The sequence below is a fragment of the Agelaius phoeniceus genome, chromosome 5 (genome assembly GCF_051311805.1).
Source record: "Agelaius phoeniceus isolate bAgePho1 chromosome 5, bAgePho1.hap1, whole genome shotgun sequence".
Classification (NCBI taxonomy): Eukaryota; Metazoa; Chordata; class Aves; order Passeriformes; family Icteridae; genus Agelaius; species Agelaius phoeniceus.
Window position 1 is genome coordinate 17,067,989 of NC_135269.1, and position 23,468 is coordinate 17,091,456.

Here is a 23,468-nt window from a genome sequence, read left to right on the forward strand (position 1 = left end):
GTAAAAGTCATATTTTTCTCTTCTTTGAAGCAGTTTATTGAAAATATTGTAGTGTAATACAGGCAAAACTACCCCATTGATCTGTCTCACCTAGACTGGTCTGTAATGCTCAGCAGGCAGGGCAAGGCTTAACACCCAAATGATTTTCTATGGTAATGCTCTTTTAGCTTTATCTGATGTGTGACAGTGTGAAACTACTGTCCAGTTACCTCCTTGCTATTCAGCTGAGCTGATACATTGAGCACCCTGAAGACCTGGCCTGAGACAGTGTTTACAGGTGATACCGGAGGAGCATAAAGACCTGCAGACTGTGCTTGTACGTGATCCCAAGGGGTGACCATGTCTTTAAAATCGCCTTTAATAAATATTGTATCTGTAGCTGTGAATCACTGTCCATGTTTTACATGTCAGTGCCACATTGCACATCTTGCAGGTGAAATCCCTTTGCTAAGGTGTATCTTCTGTGAACCTATCTGTGGCCAGCTCAGGCTGGGAGTCAGTAAGATCAGTGAGTTCTTCAGTGTGAGCCCTAAAACCCATTTTCCCTTCTGCAGACCACTACTCCAGTGACTGCCTTGTCCAAATGGGTGGCCAGCATGGCCAGCAGTGTGTCACATGCTGTGACTGGTCTGTAGGTGCGGGGTGGGACTTCTATTGACAAGGATGAGGGTGGGGGGACGCCCTCACTCTCCACAATTCCTGCGCATTTTTCCAGACCCAGACGACAGCAGGCTTCCTCCACACTAATCCAGCCCTGCTGACAGACCACGCTGTTGCCAGCTGGCACAGTTTCATTATGACTTTATTATTAATCAGGGTTTGTCAGTTTTCTATTGCTCAGCTTGTCTCCTTCTCAGCAGTGGAGCTGCCAGAGCCCCCAGTGGGGTGAGGGGACTATAATTTTCTGTACCTCTTTTCCACAGTCATTTTCTATCTCCTGGGGAGAGCAAATCTTGCCCAGAGCCTCCAGCTCCATGGGTGAGGGGATGTGGCAATATCTCAGAGTAAGTGACCTGTGAGGAGGGGCAGCAAATCCACAGAATTCACAGAACTCACAGAATTCACAGAATTCAAAAAGTCACTAGGTTGGAAGAGACCTTCAAGATCATCAAGTCCAACCCATGCCCTAACATCTCAAGTAAACCATGGCACCGAGTGCCACATCCAGTCTTTTTTAAACTCATGCAGGGATGGTGACTCCACCACCCTGGACAGACAATTCCAGTACTTTATCACTCTTTCTGTAAAAAACTTTTTCCTAATATCCAACCTATATTTCCCTTGGCACAGCCTAAGACTGTGTCCTCTAGTTCTGTCAGTTGCTGCCTGGAGAAAGAGACCAACCCCCACCTGACTACACCCACCTTTCAGGTAGAGAGTGCACCTCTCAGCTGTAGAGAGTGATAAGGTCCCCCCTGAGTCTCCTTTTCTCCAGACTAAACACTCCCAGCTTCCTCAGTCGTTCCTCACAGGGCTTGTGTTCCAAGCCCCTCACCAGCCTCGTTGCCTTCTCTGGATGCGCTCAAGCCTCCCAACGTCCTTCCTAAACTGACGGGCCAGAACTGGACACAGCACACAAGGTGTGGCCTCACCAGTACAGGGGAAGAATGACCTCCCTGCTCCTGCTGGCCACGCCATTCCTGATACAGGCCAAGATACCGTTGGCCTTCTTGGCCACCAGGGCACACTGCTGGCTCATGTTCAGCTGGCTGCCGACCCCATTACAGTTGTGAGTCATGGCAGGGCAAGGAAGGAAGTGGATTTCAGTTTTACCTGGAGAAGGAGAGAAATCAGGCACAGGTAGCCTGGAGGAGGAAGAAACTGGGCTTGTACTGGGGGGATAGCTGGAGAGTACACAGGGAAGGTTTATATTTTCTCAACAGCCTCACAGTTCTTGTCATACCTTCCAAGAAGATGCTAACAGCAAAAGGACAGAGTAACACAGGCGAGAAAACACAATCCTGATGGATGGTTGGGAACCTTCAGGTCTGTGTCCCTTAGAGGAAAGGGTTCAGTGACCAGCAGTCTGAGCTTGGTGTGCTTTAATGCAAGCTCTGAAGTCCCAGCTTGGGCTGCTTCTGATGGTGCAGAGCCTGAGACAGGTGGCCTGAGTCTTTGCTGGAGCCCAGCTGCATGTAAGCTGTCACATAAATGCTCAGGAGAATACCCATTGGGGAAATGCTGGTGGGCAGACAGTACTTCCAAAGAGATTTTCTAATGGCTCAGTAATCAAGTGTATCAAAATCCATCAGCAAACAACCTCACTGAGCATGCTGGAAAATGCTCGCTGACTTCTCACTGCCTTGTTCTTTTGAGGTTATTCCTACAAAGCCGGGTATGGAATGCTGCCAGCACTGGTGGTAATAAATGGGTGGAAGTGACCACACAGCTCTGAGGGCAGAAGAATAAAGGTCTCTCAGAGATGACTGTGTGTGAGGAGATGTGGAATGTGTGCCAGGCAGGTAGTGCCTTCCCTCCTACCTCCTCTACCCACAGGAGGTATTGATACTGTCCAAAAATGGTGCTTTCTCTGGCCCGTGGGTGTTCTTTTTTGAAGACTCCCACCACTGACTTAGCTGTGAATTCAGTGGGAGTTAAACCAAATTAGAGCATGTTGGAAAATCCTTTTCAAAATACATAGTCTGCCGTCGTGGGGATGCTGCATGTATGCCTTCCAGGGCCTCTCCTAGACCAAGCAGGATTGTCACAGAGTGCTTGTGAGAGTGACAGACTCCACCCATGCGACACAAATGGAAGACAGGGTGGGAGGAGTGTGGGCACCTGGGTGCTGACCCATTATGGGGAGAACCATGGACAAACGTCTGGGACGTGATCCCACCTCCTCCTCATCACAACTTTCCTCTGGAACAAAATCTATCACAAACTTGGTGGCTCCAAAAAATCCATTTGTTGCTGGCTTAGAGCCAGTGCAATCAAGAAAGCCTCCTTTGCAATCCTAGTAGCGGCATGAACTGCTCACTCTGGTTTTGCTCATAAGCTATTTTGGATTAGCTGCAGATAATTGTGCTGACTGTTCAGTGGCAGCCTCTCTGCATACTTAGCTATATTTGCATGTAGCAAAGAGTATTGGACCTTATTACTTTCCAATATCTCTGATTTCCTCTCATCCAAGCACTGAAGCAAATCCAGCATGAGGGGTTTAAGAATTAATTGTCTATCGGGGAGCTAAAGCAAGTTTATGGAAATCCTGCTTGCATTATCTTTGGAGAAATGCTGTGGATAACCAGTAGTTTCCAAGCAAGGGGTTTGGTTTTTAACTGATTGATAATCAGGCATGGCAAAACCATCAGCAAATTGCCTGAATTAGTGTACTGGAAAATTAACTAATAGCTGGAGGTATGTTCTTCTCTGGAATTATTCTTTCTGTAATTTGACAGCTCTAGTAATCCAATTGCTGTGAGTTTAATTTCATATTTATCTTTCTGTGAGGAGATGTTTTAATGCTTGTTTTAGCTTGCTGACTCCTAATGAAGATTATTTATTTAAAAAATAAAAGGAGGGTGCTTTGCAAACAAGGAAAGCCAGGGTGAGGTGTTCCTCATGCCATACGCTGGAAGTAGGGCAGGGGTGGCCAAGGGTAGTCTCCACAGGAAAACATCCCACTACCTATCCATGGCAGGGGCAGGCACTGCTCCTGCAGAGGGAAAGGGACTCTGGGGAGATGCTGCTGCATAACCTTTTTTCCAGGTTTTTTTAGGCCCTGTTACTTTTCATTTTACAATGCTGTTTCTCACCTCTCCGTAGTTTCTGACTTTATATGGAGGGTGTGTGTGTGTACTCATCTGCCTTCCTGCATGAGAAAATTTGTATAAAATTCCTTTTTGAGGTGCCCAAATGAACATAATGACTAAATGGTGAATAATCCAGTAAATGAGAAATTTCAGGAATCATTTTATGATGTGAGAAGTTGAAAATCTGAACAAACACATGCTGAATTAAAGGAATTAAAGAACTTTCCATGAAGGTGGGGGTTTGCCAGATAGACTATTGTTAGATGCAAATCTGCATTTCTCTGTGATTACAAATCAAGGCAGAGATATCCTTTAATTTGCAAAGGGAAAGAAAAAAGCACTGATGTAAACCAGCACCTCTAACTGAGCTGCTCTGTGCTAGAACCTTGGAGGATAGCTCTGCTTGGGTAGACTCTCCTGCCTGGCTGTGATGGAGTGGCTGTGCACTGGGACATGAGACCATCTTATGTGTGGCCGTAGCTCTCTTCACAGAGAGCAGCAGGCACAACTTTCCCAGGAAAAATCCTGAGGAAGTCTGTGAGAAAGCTCAGAGAAAGAAGAAAAACAATTGTTATCTCTATTTGCTGCTCCTGTTGCTTGGCACATGTGGAACGTGTTATGGAGAGTGTTTACCAAAAGGTAGTTTCTTAATAGGACTCTGGTGATGGTGTTTTGATTTCATTTGACCAATTGGAGCCACGTGTGTATCGGACTGTCCAGCAAGCGTGCTGGGTTTTTCCTTTTAGTATAGTAGTAGTATAGTATTGGTGTCGTATGTAGTGTAATATAGTATACGTTAATAAAGCTTTTGTTCAGCCTTCTGCAATCATAGAGTCAAGGCTCATCATTGCCTGCTCAGGGGGCCCCTGCAACAATACTTATGAAGGTTATTTTTTTTTAAGGCACAATGGTCACACTTACAGCCTTTTTTCCCAGATCCCAGTGTCTGAAGTATATTCCTGATAATTACCATGGGAAGAGCCATTGTGATAGTGGTACCTTTGTATTCCCTTGGGGAAAAAACAGCCAAAACCCAGCCTTTGAAGCAGTGACTGAGTTGTATTTTTAAATTCTTCAATGATTGCCTTAAGTAGATGTCCTGGATTGCCAAGCAAATTGTATTCCATTTGCTATCTGTATGGCAGTTGTCTTCTGTTAAGTGGGCAGTTTTCCTTATCTCTTCCACAACCACTCCTCCCTCTGGGGAGACATCTGCTGATAACAGGCTATTGAATGTCACTGCATGACTGATAAGAACTACAGCATCCCACTGTGAGATGCTCCACCCAGAGGGAAGAGCCAAGCATTCTACTCAGATATAATCTTGAGGTTCTGAAACACCAGCAGTGCTTCTCCACTGGATTTTCCCAGAGGAACAGCTGCCCCTTCCACTGGATCTTCAGAGGAAGACTACACCTTTCTACAGGATCCCTGCTCCAACGGAACCATACCTGACACTCCAGGAGGACTGCAGCCACAATTCCAATTGGACTGCTACCAACACCCTGACCAACAGGGTGTCAGGTTGTGTTCTGATTCTGTCAGTGCTGTTTTGGATTATTGCATTGTTTATTTTATCTTTTTATTTTCTTCCCTAGTAAAGAACTGTAACTCCTGCTCCCATATTTTTTGCCCAAGAGCCCCCTTCATTTAAAATTTACAGCAATTTGGAGGGAGGGGGTTTACATTTTCCATTTTGAGGGAGGCTCCTGCCTTCCTTAGCAGACACCTGTCTTTCCAAACCAAGACAGCAGATGAGAGCAAGTCTCAGATAATGGGTCTAGAAAAATAATACTATTAAGGGCATGCTCTCTATAACTCCTACAGAAATATCCAGGCTTATCTGCTTTCAAAAGGGCACTCCACTGTCTTGGTATTTAAACAAAGAAACAAAAAAAAAGAGGTGTGGAGCTACCAACCTTTCTTTCCCACTCAGATTCTAATGCCATTATCAGTTATTTGTATGCAATTTTCCTCATTTTGAAATAGAGATTTTTGGAGTTCACTTGAATTAGCAATATGAATTAAGCATTTAAAGTTTAGCGTGTAGAACTATGTATTGAATTTTAACCTTTTTACTTAAGAAACCTCTGCCATGGTACAAAAAGCATAAGAAAATGCCAATTTCTGAAGTTTCTTGCATAAAGAACAATACCAGAGAAGACCAAGAGATGCAAAGAGCCCAGATAAAAAGACTCCTCTGTCTCCAAGCTAATCAAGGCCAACAGATGTACTCAGATAAGCACCAAGAGACCAAAAGCGCATGTGCAAAGGAGAAAAGTTCAAAAGTTCAGTCATGAAGACGACCACAATCTTCAGCCTCAGAGACCACCAGAGACCCCCGTGCGACCACCACAGCAAACAACGCATGTCAAGAAGGGCGTAGATCTGATTGCCATACAGGGTGAGAACAGGCAGGGCCAGGAGTTAAATATGCATAGAAGTTGTGCAATGTATTGCATATGGCGTACCTTTGTGAATAAAGATGTGAGTCAGACTGAAGCTCGGGGGACAAGTTTTCATGAGAGCTATCTCGCTTGTGCTGAGAGCTGACATACATACCCACTTCATAACTGTATGTAGTTGTAGAGTTTATTTATTCCATGTATCGCTTCAATTTCTTCTGGGCTTTGCTTCCTCCCCCCTCCCTATTAAACTTTGCACTTAATCCTACACCATGTCAATAAATACACTAAGATGGAGAATCTGGCTGCAGATCTTTATATTTTGCCTGGCTCTGCCTTGTCCTTCCCTCTCTGGTGCTCTGGGGAGGCTAGGGCAGGAGAAGAGAGAAATGCGTAAGAGGCACCTCTGACATTGCTGCTCTTGTGAACTTCACCTGGAGCTTTTGTGGGTCTGAAGAGAGACAGGTGCCTTCTTCATGCCTCTGTCAGTATTTTTAAGGAGGAATCATCCCTCCCTCCAAGTGTACTAACCCTAGGTGCTGTGGTGTGACTAGAATGAGGAGTTCTGTCCCTCTGCTCTCATCCTGGCTGATAATAACATGCCAATATAGGTGCTAGAACATGATGAAGACATGAAAGGACTACTTGAGAATTTCTGCCTGTATTTTAAGTGACAATCCTTGTGTAATGCTATATAAAATAATTTGATGGAATAACTCAGTTGTGTTGCTCTCCTTATTGGTCATAGGGTGAACCTCAGGTGCTGGAATTAAACTCTGCAGATGTGCATGGAAGGGTCTTGGTGAGACCACAGAAAACCAAACTGTCCCTTTCTGATGTTCATCCTCCAGGTGCGAGAACCCTGGCCTGTGGCACTGCTGGCATGGAATGAGGGAGGGAACAGCCCACAGCTTCAGATGAGTGTGTCACCACAGTGCAGGAGAGGGCTATACCACAGTGGCTGGTTGCATGTTCATTCCAAATCTGTAAAACTCCTAAAATGCTGATACCTGACCTAAGATTTTGCCATCAATTTGTGCTTTGGGTCAGCAAAAGGTGGTTTCGCAAGAATTGGCTTTCTTTAAGCCCTATCTCTAGTCATAGGGCTAGCATGTATGAAATTGGCAAGAAGCCAATGGCATCCCAGGTTCTGCCAGAAGCAGTGTGGCCAGCAGGAGCAGAGCAGTGATTGTTCTCCCCCATGGGGCACTGGTGAGGCTGCATGACAAATCCTGCATCCACTTTTGGTCCCCTCATGACAAGAAAGACATGGATGTGCTTGCACAGAAGCAAAATGGAGCTGAGGAACAGTCTGGAGCACAAGTGTGATGAAGAAGGCCTGAGGGAAGTGGAAGTGTCCAGCAGAGAAAAAGTGCCTCGGGGAGACCTTACAGTTGCCTACAGCTCCCTTCAAGGGAGATTGTCACCAGGGTGGGGTCATTATACCCGTGCAGGGTACAAACATGACCGGAGAAAAAAACCTAAAGTTGTGCCACAGGAGTTTTAGATTGGATTCTTTCAAAAAAAGGATATCAAGGTTTAGAAAAGGTTACCTAGGGAAAAGACTGGGTCACCACCCTCGGAGACACGTAAAAGTAATGTGGATGTGGCATTTTGGGCCCTAGCTGATTAGTGGAATGGGTAGTGTTACACTTGCAGAAAGACTGACTCAGAGATTTAACTGAAGCTCAGCATGGAGTCGAGGCTTAGACTCCATGATCCTCAAGGGTGCCTTCCAACATGGATATCTATGAGATTGCCAGTGGAGGGCAGCTGATCAGAAAGACAAGAGAAGGGCCAAGAGAGGTCCTTTGAAGAAGATTCACTCAAAGGCTGCCTTAACCAGTACCCCAGGGCCCCTCCAACATTGTGAGCTGGGGTGGGGACAAAGCGTGCGGCTGGGCTGGCTGTGCTGTACTGTGACATCCATGACATCGTGGGGCCATGTCACAAATGGGGGCAGCTATACAAGGCCCCAGCAGGTAACGCTGGCCCTGTATTGCTTGGGCAAGCGGTGAGTGCACACGTGGTGGGGAGGCTGGGCTGGGGACAAGGGCCGGGGCAGAAACGCTGCACCCGGGGCTGGCTTTTCCCCCTGCATCCAGGAACAGCCCCTCATGGCACAGCCTTGGGCAGGGCACCGTGCTGCTGCTGCTGCTGCTGCTGCTGCTGCTGCTGCTGCTGCTGCTGCTTGGGCAGCGGAACGGGCCTGGCTGCTTGCCAGCTCTCTGGGGTCCTGTCCTTCCTGCTCCCAAATCCCTGGGATTCCTGTCCCAGCTGCCTCCCCCGTCCCTGCTGCCAGCTGCCTCCCTCTCAGCCCATCTCAAGGCCTTCTCGCCATCCTCCTGCAGTCCATGGATACCTGGGTATTGTGGCTCTTGCTCTTGCAAAGTGTAGTCCAGTACCCACAGCCCGTGGGTGACGGCTTGGACGAGGTGACACGTCTGCGAATGGAGGTGCGTGCCAAGCTCCAGGAAGAGGAGAAGATTCGTCTGGAGCGGGAGGTGGAGCAGCTGGTCCTGGTGAAGCAGGGTGCCTTGGCCTGGGGAGACCTGCTCTGCTCTGCCTGGCAGCACTGGCAGCTCTGGGCTCTTGCTGGGCTCCTGCTCCTTCTCTTGGCACAGTGGTATATGTGGAGGAAAGGGAGCCTGAGGAGAGAGGAGCAAGGAGAAGGACACGATGGTGTAAATGAAGAGGAAGTTGAAAATGTGGATGCATATGAAGAAGACGTTGGAAATGAAGATGAGGGAGACAGTGACATGGAGGAGGAGGAAGATGACAGTGATGATGGCCGTGCAGAGGATGTCGACAATGCTGCTGCGAATGAAGAGCGTGATGCTGCAAATGAAGTTGGCAATGAGGCTGCCAATGCAGCAAACGTCAATGATGTTGGAAGTCAAGTGGAAGAATACCGTGATGGTGCCGATAACTTTGGAAGAATCATAATGGAGCGCATACAGTGGCCTGTGCGGGACCTGCAGGAAGGATGCATGTGGACAAGAAGGCTGATGGAGCATTTTGCAATTTATTTTCGACGGGTCTTGTCCAACAGTTTCTATCCGGTACTGCAAGGAGCCATTGGGGTGGGCAGTGCCTTTGAAGGTTGGAGTCCTCGTGAGCAGGATGTTGTGTACCAGGTGCTCATACCCATGACACCTCCCCGAGGGCACAGCTTCCACCTAGAGCTGGGCACTGCAGGGCAGAGGCGCTTGAGGAACTTCCACATCCGCGTGCAGCAGGAGTGCACCTGCACGAGCGAGCGGCAGGGTGAGAACATGCTGTGCTTCCTGCACCACCCTGAGGAGGAGCTGAGGAGGCATCAGGATCCCAGCCTCCTTCATACCCTGTGCACGGGCTCCTACCTGGACGTGGGCAAAACTGCCCGCTGGTTCTACCAGCTGGTGAGAGCAATCTGGCCGGCTTTGCTTGAGTCACACCATTGGCATTTAGTGCTGCTGCCCCCCAGACGCTCCTGCCAGTTCAAGGTGACCAATGGCAGAGAAAGCTACCGGATCGAGATGCTGTTTGGGGTGCGGCAAGGCAACTCAGACGTCTTTGTAAGCAGCCAGCCTAGGCAAGCCCACACCTCCAGCATAATCTGGCCGGAGAGCTACGCTGTGGCCGAGGTGAAGTTCTTCAGGTACATTGCCAGGCGGGCTCCCCCTGACAGCTTGCACCTGAAATGCCTGCAATTCTTCACTCGTCTTCAGCTGGGCTTAGGCTTCTCCACCTATACCATCAAGACCATTGTCATGCACCTCCTGAGCATCTTGCCCGTGTCACAGTGGCGCAGGAGACATTTTGTGAGGCGGCTGATGGATATCAGCGAGAGCCTGCGCGCGTGTGTGGAAATGAGACGCCTCAATCACTTCATTGTGGGCAACCAGAGGCTTCCTGAGGGGATCCACTTGTCCCCAGAGGTCCTAATGGCCAGGTCATGCAATCTCTTCCATCACCTGGTGATGGATCCGGTTGCCCACTCCCAGGCAATGAGCCAGTACGTGGATCTGCACCATTGGTTGAAACGGATCCTTAAAAATGAACAGTGAAAGAGGTTCTTCTGCAGAGAGCTGTGCTTGTGAGGCTCACACCTGGTGGCAGAGAACCAGCTCTCACTAGACGGGCAAAGAAGGGAGAATGTGGGCTACAGAGAGGGAAGGGAAAATGCTGCGTAGGAGCACTATGCCAGCAGCAACCGCAGTGTGGTCTCAAGAGCCTCCCCAGCACTGCATCCAGTTTGGCTACAAAGATCAAGGAACACGCATGAGGAAATGCTATTATTCGCCCACCTCTTTCTTTGAGTCCCTTCTCCCTCTGAGAGCTTCACCTTGTGCAGGGACGCCGATCTCAGAATCCCAGATGAGGGAATGTTTGAAAGGACCACTGGTGGTATCATTTGGTTCAGGGGTGCTCCAGGCAGGTCTTCCCGCTCTACACTACAAAGGATTGCGTTCCGGTCAAGGCTCTTGACTCTTTCTGGGGAGATAGACTCCACAATCCCTGGGCAAGGTTTGGGATCAGTCAATGGACGGTGTTTTTCCTTGCTTCTGCATGGGAATCCTTCAGGTCAGCATTGTAGCAACTGTGTTGGAGCTGACGTGATCTTTTTTGAATATGTAAAGATCTAGGTTGTTAATTTGTGTATATATATACACCCCGTGTGTACATATTATATGCTAGAAAGCTTTTCAATTAGCATATATAATAGTTAAATATAATAAAAGCCTCTAGAATATTTAAAATATTATCAATGGTATGAATTACGTAACGGTTATAACATGATAAGAAAGTATTCTAAAGAGTCAACCATGTAATTTTCTTTAAAGAAGGCAATATAGCCAATATTTAGTGTCACTCTAAGTTGTGATACATATTAATGCTCTCGGGGCATTTCTATCTGGAAAGATTGTCATAAGTAGATATATTTATGCATAACACTTTTATCTTCTATATTGCAAATAAGAAATTATTTTATGTAGTAGTAAAGCCATAGATCGTGTCTCTGTCTTTTGGGGACACACAGTTATGCTCTATAGTTAGTGCTTTTGTGAGCAGCAACCTGGAAACTGCTTTGCTCTTGATTCAATAAACTACAATATTCCAGAGCCTGGATCATGCAAGACTTTATTGACCCCAACTAGACCTACAGTTACAGGTAAAAGTGACAAGTTGTGAATCTGGGCTTGTGAAGAGTCTCCTTGAAATTAGCCAAACTTGCAGTGCCGAATCCGTTCTAATCCGAAATGAAGTCCAGCTGCCCCCGGCCCCTGTGATCACAGAATGCCAGAAGGGCCTGCCTTGGAAGGGTCCTTAAAAATGGTCTTGTTGCAGCCCTGCTGCCAAGGGCAGGGACAGCTTCCCCTAGGCCCGGTTGTTTCAAGCCCCGCCCAGCCTGGCCTGGAACACTGCCAGGGATGGGGCAGCCACAGCTGCAGCGTGGGCAGCGTGGGCCGGGGCCTGAGCAGCCTGAGAGGCAAGAATTTCTTGTGCATCTCCAGCCCAAGCCTGCCCGCTGTCGGTGGGAAGGCACTGGGCCTGGTGCTGTCCCTGCAGGCCCTTGTCCCCAGCCCCTCTCAGCTCTCTGCTGGGCCTGGTGCAGGGAGTGAAAGGCGGCAGGAAGTTGCCCCCAGAGAAGGCCTTGGAGAGCACTGGGGCCAGGAGTGTCACCATGAGGGCAGCAAGCAGGGCCTGTTCTGGCCATCGGGGGGGGGGAGGGCACAGGGCGGGCGCTGAGGCCCTGCCAGCTGGAGCTGGGAGCTCCGGCGTGCGGCTGGCAGAGAGCCGTGGGAGATCCGTGCAGCGGCAAGGAGACGGGCTTCTAGATGTGTTAGAAAGCAGAGAAGAGCTGGAGAATGGGCGCCGAAGGAGTAGGGTGTCTCCCTGTGGGGAAAAAACTTCACGATGCCAGAGGATAGTCCAGGGAGGACACAGAGGAGACCTGTCATTTTACTGGAATAAAGGGAGAGGCCAAGGGATATTTCCCCTTGGGGTGTCTCGATTTGTTGAGACTCAGGACAAGGGCGCGGCCTCCATTTTTATCCTTATTCCCAGGTGCATCACCCTCTTCCTTCCCCCACTGCCTGAGGTACTCGGAAGGTACAAGACTTCCCGAGTTGCCTACTGTGTGGAACCCCTCTGTCACTTTGATTGCAGAGGCAGGAATGGCACCATACACGCACACCATGGTTCATGCACAGCAACCAACTTTTAGTGAGTGCTGTCTTCCTTTGCAGATCTGAATGTCTGCCTGGTCAGTCCATATCGGTTGAACCAGTTGCCACGCAGCCAAACGGGCAGTAGCTGCTGGTGTCCCCAGCGGTCCAGGCCCGCTCCCCAATGGTCCACACTGGTTAAGTTTTCTAATTAAAAAAAACATAAGCATTACTTATGCTTCAGTTACAAAATAAGGATGAAATGAAACTGTGAGGCCTTCAGTTGAGCTGTTGGCCACCACAATACCCCTCTGTTTTATGCTCCCTCTGGTTTATATATTTGTAAGCCTGTAGAAGGCAGAGGCATGAAAGGAGAGGTGCTGGGGTCACCCTCTATGTAAGGCAGGGTTCCACCTGTCTAGAGCTTAATGATGGTGCTGATGGGGTTGAGCAGTTTTGGGTAGGAATCAGGGGGAAGACCTACAACAGCAGCCTGTGACTCTTAGATGGCGGTTCATCACTGCAGTCTGTGAAGCTGTGCCTGTTTATGCACGGAAAGCCAGACCAATCTATCTGGAAGTGGTCACCCAAAAGACATCTTTCTAATGCAGAACAATTGTACTGGCACACCCTTTTGGGAGCAGGAAAAGGAGCGCTCTCCCAGAGGCCTGGTACACAAGTGGTTGTGGGGGGGAAGCAGGAGGATGCTGTCATGCTCATCCTTAAGAAAAGCAGCAAGGCTGAAACCAAAGCACAGCTTTTATAGAGTCAGAGATTTAACTGAAGCTCAGCATGGAGTCGAGGCTTAGACTCCATGATCCTCAAGGGTGCCTTCCAACATGGATATCTATGAGATTGCCAGTGGAGGGCAGCTGATCAGAAAGACAAGAGAAGGGCCAAGAGAGGTCCTTTGAAGAAGATTCACTCAAAGGCTGCCTTAACCAGTACCCCAGGGCCCCTCCAACATTGTGAGCTGGGGTGGGGACAAAGCGTGCGGCTGGGCTGGCTGTGCTGTACTGTGACATCCATGACATCGTGGGGCCATGTCACAAATGGGGGCAGCTATACAAGGCCCCAGCAGGTAACGCTGGCCCTGTATTGCTTGGGCAAGCGGTGAGTGCACACGTGGTGGGGAGGCTGGGCTGGGGACAAGGGCCGGGGCAGAAACGCTGCACCCGGGGCTGGCTTTTCCCCCTGCATCCAGGAACAGCCCCTCATGGCACAGCCTTGGGCAGGGCACCGTGCTGCTGCTGCTGCTGCTGCTGCTGCTGCTGCTGCTGCTGCTGCTTGGGCAGCGGAACGGGCCTGGCTGCTTGCCAGCTCTCTGGGGTCCTGTCCTTCCTGCTCCCAAATCCCTGGGATTCCCGTCCCAGCTGCCTCCCCCGTCCCTGCTGCCAGCTGCCTCCCTCTCAGCCCATCTCAAGGCCTTCTCGCCATCCTCCTGCAGTCCATGGATACCTGGGTATTGTGGCTCTTGCTCTTGCAAAGTGTAGTCCAGTACCCACAGCCCGTGGGTGACGGCTTGGACGAGGTGACACGTCTGCGAATGGAGGTGCGTGCCAAGCTCCAGGAAAAGGAGAAGATTCGTCTGGAGCGGGAGGTGGAGCAGCTGGTCCTGGTGAAGCAGGGTGCCTTGGCCTGGGGAGACCTGCTCTGCTCTGCCTGGCAGCACTGGCAGCTCTGGGCTCTTGCTGGGCTCCTGCTCCTTCTCTTGGCACAGTGGTATATGTGGAGGAAAGGGAGCCTGAGGAGAGAGGAGCAAGGAGAAGGACACGATGGTGTAAATGAAGAGGAAGTTGAAAATGTGGATGCATATGAAGAAGACGTTGGAAATGAAGATGAGGGAGACAGTGACATGGAGGAGGAGGAAGATGACAGTGATGATGGCCGTGCAGAGGATGTCGACAATGCTGCTGCGAATGAAGAGCGTGATGCTGCAAATGAAGTTGGCAATGAGGCTGCCAATGCAGCAAACGTCAATGATGTTGGAAGTCAAGTGGAAGAATACCGTGATGGTGCCGATAACTTTGGAAGAATCATAATGGAGCGCATACAGTGGCCTGTGCGGGACCTGCAGGAAGGATGCATGTGGACAAGAAGGCTGATGGAGCATTTTGCAATTTATTTTCGACGGGTCTTGTCCAACAGTTTCTATCCGGTACTGCAAGGAGCCATTGGGGTGGGCAGTGCCTTTGAAGGTTGGAGTCCTCGTGAGCAGGATGTTGTGTACCAGGTGCTCATACCCATGACACCTCCCCGAGGGCACAGCTTCCACCTAGAGCTGGGCACTGCAGGGCAGAGGCGCTTGAGGAACTTCCACATCCGCGTGCAGCAGGAGTGCACCTGCACGAGCGAGCGGCAGGGTGAGAACATGCTGTGCTTCCTGCACCACCCTGAGGAGGAGCTGAGGAGGCATCAGGATCCCAGCCTCCTTCATACCCTGTGCACGGGCTCCTACCTGGACGTGGGCAAAACTGCCCGCTGGTTCTACCAGCTGGTGAGAGCAATCTGGCCGGCTTTGCTTGAGTCACACCACTGGCATTTAGTGCTGCTGCCCCCCAGACGCTCCTGCCAGTTCAAGGTGACCAATGGCAGAGAAAGCTACCGGATCGAGATGCTGTTTGGGGTGCGGCAAGGCAACTCAGACGTCTTTGTAAGCAGCCAGCCTAGGCAAGCCCACACCTCCAGCATAATCTGGCCGGAGAGCTACGCTGTGGCCGAGATGAAGTTCTTCAGGTACATCGCCAGGCGGGCTCCCCCTGACAGCTTGCACCTGAAATGCCTGCAATTCTTCACTCGTCTTCAGCTGGGCTTAGGCTTCTCCACCTATACCATCAAGACCATTGTCATGCACCTCCTGAGCATCTTGCCCGTGTCACAGTGGCGCAGGAGACATTTTGTGAGGCGGCTGATGGATATCAGCGAGAGCCTGCGCGCGTGTGTGGAAATGAGACGCCTCAATCACTTCATTGTGGGCAACCAGAGGCTTCCTGAGGGGATCCACTTGCCCCCAGAGGTCCTAATGGCCAGGTCATGCAATCTCTTCCATCACCTGGTGATGGATCCGGTTGCCCACTCCCAGGCAATGAGCCAGTACGTGGATCTGCACCATTGGTTGAAACGGATCCTTAAAAATGAACAGTGAAAGAGGTTCTTCTGCAGAGAGCTGTGCTTGTGAGGCTCACACCTGGTGGCAGAGAACCAGCTCTCACTAGACGGGCAAAGAAGGGAGAATGTGGGCTACAGAGAGGGAAGGGAAAATGCTGCGTAGGAGCACTATGCCAGCAGCAACCGCAGTGTGGTCTCAAGAGCCTCCCCAGCACTGCATCCAGTTTGGCTACAAAGATCAAGGAACACGCATGAGGAAATGCTATTATTCGCCCACCTCCTTCTTTGAGTCCCTTCTCCCTCTGAGAGCTTCACCTTGTGCAGGGACGCCGATCTCAGAATCCCAGATGAGGGAATGTTTGAAAGGACCACTGGTGGTATCATTTGGTTCAGGGGTGCTCCAGGCAGGTCTTCCCGCTCTACACTACAAAGGATTGCGTTCCGGTCAAGGCTCTTGACTCTTTCTGGGGAGATAGACTCCACAATCCCTGGGCAAGGTTTGGGATCAGTCAATGGACGGTGTTTTTCCTTGCTTCTGCATGGGAATCCTTCAGGTCAGCATTGTAGCAACTGTGTTGGAGCTGACGTGATCTTTTTTGAATATGTAAAGATCTAGGTTGTTAATTTGTGTATATATATACACCCCGTGTGTACATATTATATGCTAGAAAGCTTTTCAATTAGCATATATAATAGTTAAATATAATAAAAGCCTCTAGAATATTTAAAATATTATCAATGGTATGAATTACGTAACGGTTATAACATGATAAGAAAGTATTCTAAAGAGTCAACCATGTAATTTTCTTTAAAGAAGGCAATATAGCCAATATTTAGTGTCACTCTAAGTTGTGATACATATTAATGCTCTCGGGGCATTTCTATCTGGAAAGATTGTCATAAGTAGATATATTTATGCATAACACTTTTATCTTCTATATTGCAAATAAGAAATTATTTTATGTAGTAGTAAAGCCATAGATCGTGTCTCTGTCTTTTGGGGACACACAGTTATGCTCTATAGTTAGTGCTTTTGTGAGCAGCAACCTGGAAACTGCTTTGCTCTTGATTCAATAAACTACAATATTCCAGAGCCTGGATCATGCAAGACTTTATTGACCCCAACTAGACCTACAGTTACAGGTAAAAGTGACAAGTTGTGAATCTGGGCTTGTGAAGAGTCTCCTTGAAATTAGCCAAACTTGCAGTGCCGAATCCGTTCTAATCCGAAATGAAGTCCAGCTGCCCCCGGCCCCTGTGATCACAGAATGCCAGAAGGGCCTGCCTTGGAAGGGTCCTTAAAAATGGTCTTGTTGCAGCCCTGCTGCCAAGGGCAGGGACAGCTTCCCCTAGGCCCGGTTGTTTCAAGCCCCGCCCAGCCTGGCCTGGAACACTGCCAGGGATGGGGCAGCCACAGCTGCAGCGTGGGCAGCGTGGGCCGGGGCCTGAGCAGCCTGAGAGGCAAGAATTTCTTGTGCATCTCCAGCCCAAGCCTGCCCGCTGTCGGTGGGAAGGCACTGGGCCTGGTGCTGTCCCTGCAGGCCCTTGTCCCCAGCCCCTCTCAGCTCTCTGCTGGGCCTGGTGCAGGGAGTGAAAGGCGGCAGGAAGTTGCCCCCAGAGAAGGCCTTGGAGAGCACTGGGGCCAGGAGTGTCACCATGAGGGCAGCAAGCAGGGCCTGTTCTGGCCATCGGGGGGGGGGAGGGCACAGGGCGGGCGCTGAGGCCCTGCCAGCTGGAGCTGGGAGCTCCGGCGTGCGGCTGGCAGAGAGCTGTGGGAGATCCGTGCAGCGGCAAGGAGACGGGCTTCTAGATGTGTTAGAAAGCAGAGAAGAGCTGGAGAATGGGCGCCGAAGGAGTAGGGTGTCTCCCTGTGGGGAAAAAACTTCACGATGCCAGAGGATAGTCCAGGGAGGACACAGAGGAGACCTGTCATTTTACTGGAATAAAGGGAGAGGCCAAGGGATATTTCCCCTTGGGGTGTCTCGATTTGTTGAGACTCAGGACAAGGGCGCGGCCTCCATTTTTATCCTTATTCCCAGGTGCATCACCCTCTTCCTTCCCCCACTGCCTGAGGTACTCGGAAGGTACAAGACTTCCCGAGTTGCCTACTGTGTGGAACCCCTCTGTCACTTTGATTGCAGAGGCAGGAATGGCACCATACACGCACACCATGGTTCATGCACAGCAACCAACTTTTAGTGAGTGCTGTCTTCCTTTGCAGATCTGAATGTCTGCCTGGTCAGTCCATATCGGTTGAACCAGTTGCCACGCAGCCAAACGGGCAGTAGCTGCTGGTGTCCCCAGCGGTCCAGGCCCGCTCCCCAATGGTCCACACTGGTTAAGTTTTCTAATTAAAAAAAACATAAGCATTACTTATGCTTCAGTTACAAAATAAGGATGAAATGAAACTGTGAGGCCTTCAGTTGAGCTGTTGGCCACCACAATACCCCTCTGTTTTATGCTCCCTCTGGTTTATATATTTGTAAGCCTGTAGAAGGCAGAGGCATGAAAGGAGAGGTGCTGGGGTCACCCTCTATGTAAGGCAGGGTTCCACCTGTCTAGAGCTTAATGATGGTGCTGATGGGGTTGAGCAGTTTTGGGTAGGAATCAGGGGGAAGACCTACAATAGCAGCCTGTGACTCTTAGATGGCGGTTCATCACTGCAGTCTGTGAAGCTGTGCCTGTTTATGCACGGAAAGCCAGACCAATCTATCTGGAAGTGGTCACCCAAAAGACATCTTTCTAATGCAGAACAATTGTACTGGCACACCCTTTTGGGAGCAGGAAAAGGAGCGCTCTCCCAGAGGCCTGGTACACAAGTGGTTGTGGGGGGGAAGCAGGAGGATGCTGTCATGCTCATCCTTAAGAAAAGCAGCAAGGCTGAAACCAAAGCACAGCTTTTATAGAGTCAGAGATTTAACTGAAGCTCAGCATGGAGTCGAGGCTTAGACTCCATGATCCTCAAGGGTGCCTTCCAACATGGATATCTATGAGATTGCCAGTGGAGGGCAGCTGATCAGAAAGACAAGAGAAGGGCCAAGAGAGGTCCTTTGAAGAAGATTCACTCAACGGCTGCCTTAACCAGTACCCCAGGGCCCCTCCAACATTGTGAGCTGGGGTGGGGACAAAGCGTGCGGCTGGGCTGGCTGTGCTGTACTGTGACATCCATGACATCGTGGGGCCATGTCATAAATGGGGGCAGCTATACAAGGCCCCAGCAGGTAACGCTGGCCCTGTATTGCTTGGGCAAGCGGTGAGTGCACACGTGGTGGGGAGGCTGGGCTGGGGACAAGGGCCGGGGCAGAAACGCTGCACCCGGGGCTGGCTTTTCCCCCTGCATCCAGGAACAGCCCCTCATGGCACAGCCTTGGGCAGGGCACCGTGCTGCTGCTGCTGCTGCTGCTGCTGCTGCTGCTGCTGCTGCTTGGGCAGCGGAACGGGCCTGGCTGCTTGCCAGCTCTCTGGGGTCCTGTCCTTCCTGCTCCCAAATCCCTGGGATTCCCGTCCCAGCTGCCTCCCCCGTCCCTGCTGCCAGCTGCCTCCCTCTCAGCCCATCTCAAGGCCTTCTCGCCATCCTCCTGCAGTCCATGGATACCTGGGTATTGTGGCTCTTGCTCTTGCAAAGTGTAGTCCAGTACCCACAGCCCGTGGGTGACGGCTTGGACGAGGTGACACGTCTGCGAATGGAGGTGCGTGCCAAGCTCCAGGAAGAGGAGAAGATTCGTCTGGAGCGGGAGGTGGAGCAGCTGGTCCTGGTGAAGCAGGGTGCCTTGGCCTGGGGAGACCTGCTCTGCTCTGCCTGGCAGCACTGGCAGCTCTGGGCTCTTGCTGGGCTCCTGCTCCTTCTCTTGGCACAGTGGTATATGTGGAGGAAAGGGAGCCTGAGGAGAGAGGAGCAAGGAGAAGGACACGATGGTGTAAATGAAGAGGAAGTTGAAAATGTGGATGCATATGAAGAAGACGTTGGAAATGAAGATGAGGGAGACAGTGACATGGAGGAGGAGGAAGATGACAGTGATGATGGCCGTGCAGAGGATGTCGACAATGCTGCTGCGAATGAAGAGCGTGATGCTGCAAATGAAGTTGGCAATGAGGCTGCCAATGCAGCAAACGTCAATGATGTTGGAAGTCAAGTGGAAGAATACCGTGATGGTGCCGATAACTTTGGAAGAATCATAATGGAGCGCATACAGTGGCCTGTGCGGGACCTGCAGGAAGGATGCATGTGGACAAGAAGGCTGATGGAGCATTTTGCAATTTATTTTCGACGGGTCTTGTCCAACAGTTTCTATCCGGTACTGCAAGGAGCCATTGGGGTGGGCAGTGCCTTTGAAGGTTGGAGTCCTCGTGAGCAGGATGTTGTGTACCAGGTGCTCATACCCATGACACCTCCCCGAGGGCACAGCTTCCACCTAGAGCTGGGCACTGCAGGGCAGAGGCGCTTGAGGAACTTCCACATCCGCGTGCAGCAGGAGTGCACCTGCACGAGCGAGCGGCAGGGTGAGAACATGCTGTGCTTCCTGCACCACCCTGAGGAGGAGCTGAGGAGGCATCAGGATCCCAGCCTCCTTCATACCCTGTGCACGGGCTCCTACCTGGACGTGGGCAAAACTGCCCGCTGGTTCTACCAGCTGGTGAGAGCAATCTGGCCGGCTTTGCTTGAGTCACACCACTGGCATTTAGTGCTGCTGCCCCCCAGACGCTCCTGCCAGTTCAAGGTGACCAATGGCAGAGAAAGCTACCGGATCGAGATGCTGTTTGGGGTGCGGCAAGGCAACTCAGACGTCTTTGTAAGCAGCCAGCCTAGGCAAGCCCACACCTCCAGCATAATCTGGCCGGAGAGCTACGCTGTGGCCGAGATGAAGTTCTTCAGGTACATCGCCAGGCGGGCTCCCCCTGACAGCTTGCACCTGAAATGCCTGCAATTCTTCACTCGTCTTCAGCTGGGCTTAGGCTTCTCCACCTATACCATCAAGACCATTGTCATGCACCTCCTGAGCATCTTGCCCGTGTCACAGTGGCGCAGGAGACATTTTGTGAGGCGGCTGATGGATATCAGCGAGAGCCTGCGCGCGTGTGTGGAAATGAGACGCCTCAATCACTTCATTGTGGGCAACCAGAGGCTTCCTGAGGGGATCCACTTGCCCCCAGAGGTCCTAATGGCCAGGTCATGCAATCTCTTCCATCACCTGGTGATGGATCCGGTTGCCCACTCCCAGGCAATGAGCCAGTACGTGGATCTGCACCATTGGTTGAAACGGATCCTTAAAAATGAACAGTGAAAGAGGTTCTTCTGCAGAGAGCTGTGCTTGTGAGGCTCACACCTGGTGGCAGAGAACCAGCTCTCACTAGACGGGCAAAGAAGGGAGAATGTGGGCTACAGAGAGGGAAGGGAAAATGCTGCGTAGGAGCACTATGCCAGCAGCAACCGCAGTGTGGTCTCAAGAGCCTCCCCAGCACTGCATCCAGTTTGGCTACAAAGATCAAGGAACACGCATGAGGAAATGCTATTATTCGCCCACCTCCTTCTTTGAGTCCCTTCTCCCTCTGAGAGCTTCACCTTGTGCAGGGACGCCGATCTCAGAATCCCAGATGAGGGAATGTTTGAAAGGACCACTGGTGGTATCATTTGGTTCAGGGGTGCTCCAGGCAGGTCTTCCCGCTCTACACTACAAAGGATTGCGTTCCGGTCAAGGCTCTTGACTCTTTCTGGGGAGATAGACTCCACAATCCCTGGGCAAGGTTTGGGATCAGTCAATGGACGGTGTTTTTCCTTGCTTCTGCATGGGAATCCTTCAGGTCAGCATTGTAGCAACTGTGTTGGAGCTGACGTGATCTTTTTTGAATATGTAAAGATCTAGGTTGTTAATTTGTGTATATATATACACCCCGTGTGTACATATTATATGCTAGAAAGCTTTTCAATTAGCATATATAATAGTTAAATATAATAAAAGCCTCTAGAATATTTAAAATATTATCAATGGTATGAATTACGTAACGGTTATAACATGATAAGAAAGTATTCTAAAGAGTCAACCATGTAATTTTCTTTAAAGAAGGCAATATAGCCAATATTTAGTGTCACTCTAAGTTGTGATACATATTAATGCTCTCGGGGCATTTCTATCTGGAAAGATTGTCATAAGTAGATATATTTATGCATAACACTTTTATCTTCTATATTGCAAATAAGAAATTATTTTATGTAGTAGTAAAGCCATAGATCGTGTCTCTGTCTTTTGGGGACACACAGTTATGCTCTATAGTTAGTGCTTTTGTGAGCAGCAACCTGGAAACTGCTTTGCTCTTGATTCAATAAACTACAATATTCCAGAGCCTGGATCATGCAAGACTTTATTGACCCCAACTAGACCTACAGTTACAGGTAAAAGTGACAAGTTGTGAATCTGGGCTTGTGAAGAGTCTCCTTGAAATTAGCCAAACTTGCAGTGCCGAATCCGTTCTAATCCGAAATGAAGTCCAGCTGCCCCCGGCCCCTGTGATCACAGAATGCCAGAAGGGCCTGCCTTGGAAGGGTCCTTAAAAATGGTCTTGTTGCAGCCCTGCTGCCAAGGGCAGGGACAGCTTCCCCTAGGCCCGGTTGTTTCAAGCCCCGCCCAGCCTGGCCTGGAACACTGCCAGGGATGGGGCAGCCACAGCTGCAGCGTGGGCAGCGTGGGCCGGGGCCTGAGCAGCCTGAGAGGCAAGAATTTCTTGTGCATCTCCAGCCCAAGCCTGCCCGCTGTCGGTGGGAAGGCACTGGGCCTGGTGCTGTCCCTGCAGGCCCTTGTCCACAGCCCCTCTCAGCTCTCTGCTGGGCCTGGTGCAGGGAGTGAAAGGCGGCAGGAAGTTGCCCCCAGAGAAGGCCTTGGAGAGCACTGGGGCCAGGAGTGTCACCATGAGGGCAGCAAGCAGGGCCTGTTCTGGCCGTCGGGGGGGGGGAGGGCACAGGGCGGGCGCTGAGGCCCTGCCAGCTGGAGCTGGGAGCTCCGGCGTGCGGCTGGCAGAGAGCCGTGGGAGATCCGTGCAGCGGCAAGGAGACGGGCTTCTAGATGTGTTAGAAAGCAGAGAAGAGCTGGAGAATGGGCGCCGAAGGAGTAGGGTGTCTCCCTGTGGGGAAAAAACTTCACGATGCCAGAGGATAGTCCAGGGAGGACACAGAGGAGACCTGTCATTTTACTGGAATAAAGGGAGAGGCCAAGGGATATTTCCCCTTGGGGTGTCTCGATTTGTTGAGACTCAGGACAAGGGCGCGGCCTCCATTTTTATCCTTATTCCCAGGTGCATCACCCTCTTCCTTCCCCCACTGCCTGAGGTACTCGGAAGGTACAAGACTTCCCGAGTTGCCTACTGTGTGGAACCCCTCTGTCACTTTGATTGCAGAGGCAGGAATGGCACCATACACGCACACCATGGTTCATGCACAGCAACCAACTTTTAGTGAGTGCTGTCTTCCTTTGCAGATCTGAATGTCTGCCTGGTCAGTCCATATCGGTTGAACCAGTTGCCACGCAGCCAAACGGGCAGTAGCTGCTGGTGTCCCCAGCGGTCCAGGCCCGCTCCCCAATGGTCCACACTGGTTAAGTTTTCTAATTAAAAAAAACATAAGCATTACTTATGCTTCAGTTACAAAATAAGGATGAAATGAAACTGTGAGGCCTTCAGTTGAGCTGTTGGCCACCACAATACCCCTCTGTTTTATGCTCCCTCTGGTTTATATATTTGTAAGCCTGTAGAAGGCAGAGGCATGAAAGGAGAGGTGCTGGGGTCACCCTCTATGTAAGGCAGGGTTCCACCTGTCTAGAGCTTAATGATGGTGCTGATGGGGTTGAGCAGTTTTGGGTAGGAATCAGGGGGAAGACCTACAATAGCAGCCTGTGACTCTTAGATGGCGGTTCATCACTGCAGTCTGTGAAGCTGTGCCTGTTTATGCACGGAAAGCCAGACCAATCTATCTGGAAGTGGTCACCCAAAAGACATCTTTCTAATGCAGAACAATTGTACTGGCACACCCTTTTGGGAGCAGGAAAAGGAGCGCTCTCCCAGAG

At 50.5% G+C, this 23,468-nt stretch overlaps 3 protein-coding genes across 3 annotated transcripts; all 3 read left to right on the forward strand.

Annotated features, from left to right (window-relative positions):
- The first annotated feature begins 8,541 nt into the window (after positions 1-8,541).
- Positions 8,542-10,206, forward strand: LOC129119934 (inositol 1,4,5-trisphosphate receptor-interacting protein-like 1). Its single transcript, XM_054632177.2, has one exon. It carries the CDS (start codon positions 8,608-8,610, stop codon positions 10,204-10,206), a length of 1,599 nt encoding a protein of 532 aa, XP_054488152.2. The 5' UTR covers positions 8,542-8,607.
- Positions 10,207-13,789: 3,583 nt separating this feature from the next.
- On the forward strand, positions 13,790-15,454 carry LOC129119933 (inositol 1,4,5-trisphosphate receptor-interacting protein-like 1). Its single transcript, XM_054632176.2, has one exon. The coding sequence runs from the start codon at positions 13,856-13,858 to the stop codon at positions 15,452-15,454; it is 1,599 nt and encodes a 532-aa protein (XP_054488151.2). The 5' UTR covers positions 13,790-13,855.
- A 3,580-nt stretch (positions 15,455-19,034) lies between these two features.
- On the forward strand, positions 19,035-20,699 carry LOC129119932 (inositol 1,4,5-trisphosphate receptor-interacting protein-like 1). The gene has a single exon (XM_054632175.2). It carries the CDS (start codon positions 19,101-19,103, stop codon positions 20,697-20,699), a length of 1,599 nt encoding a protein of 532 aa, XP_054488150.1. The 5' UTR covers positions 19,035-19,100.
- Positions 20,700-23,468: the final 2,769 nt, after the last annotated feature.

Excerpts from the sequence above, each read along its gene's own strand:
- LOC129119934 (XM_054632177.2), top strand. The coding sequence starts at position 8,608 with ATGGAGGTGCGTGCCAAGCTCCAGGAAGAGGAGAAGATTCGTCTGGAG.
- LOC129119933 (XM_054632176.2), top strand. The coding sequence starts at position 13,856 with ATGGAGGTGCGTGCCAAGCTCCAGGAAAAGGAGAAGATTCGTCTGGAG.
- LOC129119932 (XM_054632175.2), top strand. The coding sequence starts at position 19,101 with ATGGAGGTGCGTGCCAAGCTCCAGGAAGAGGAGAAGATTCGTCTGGAG.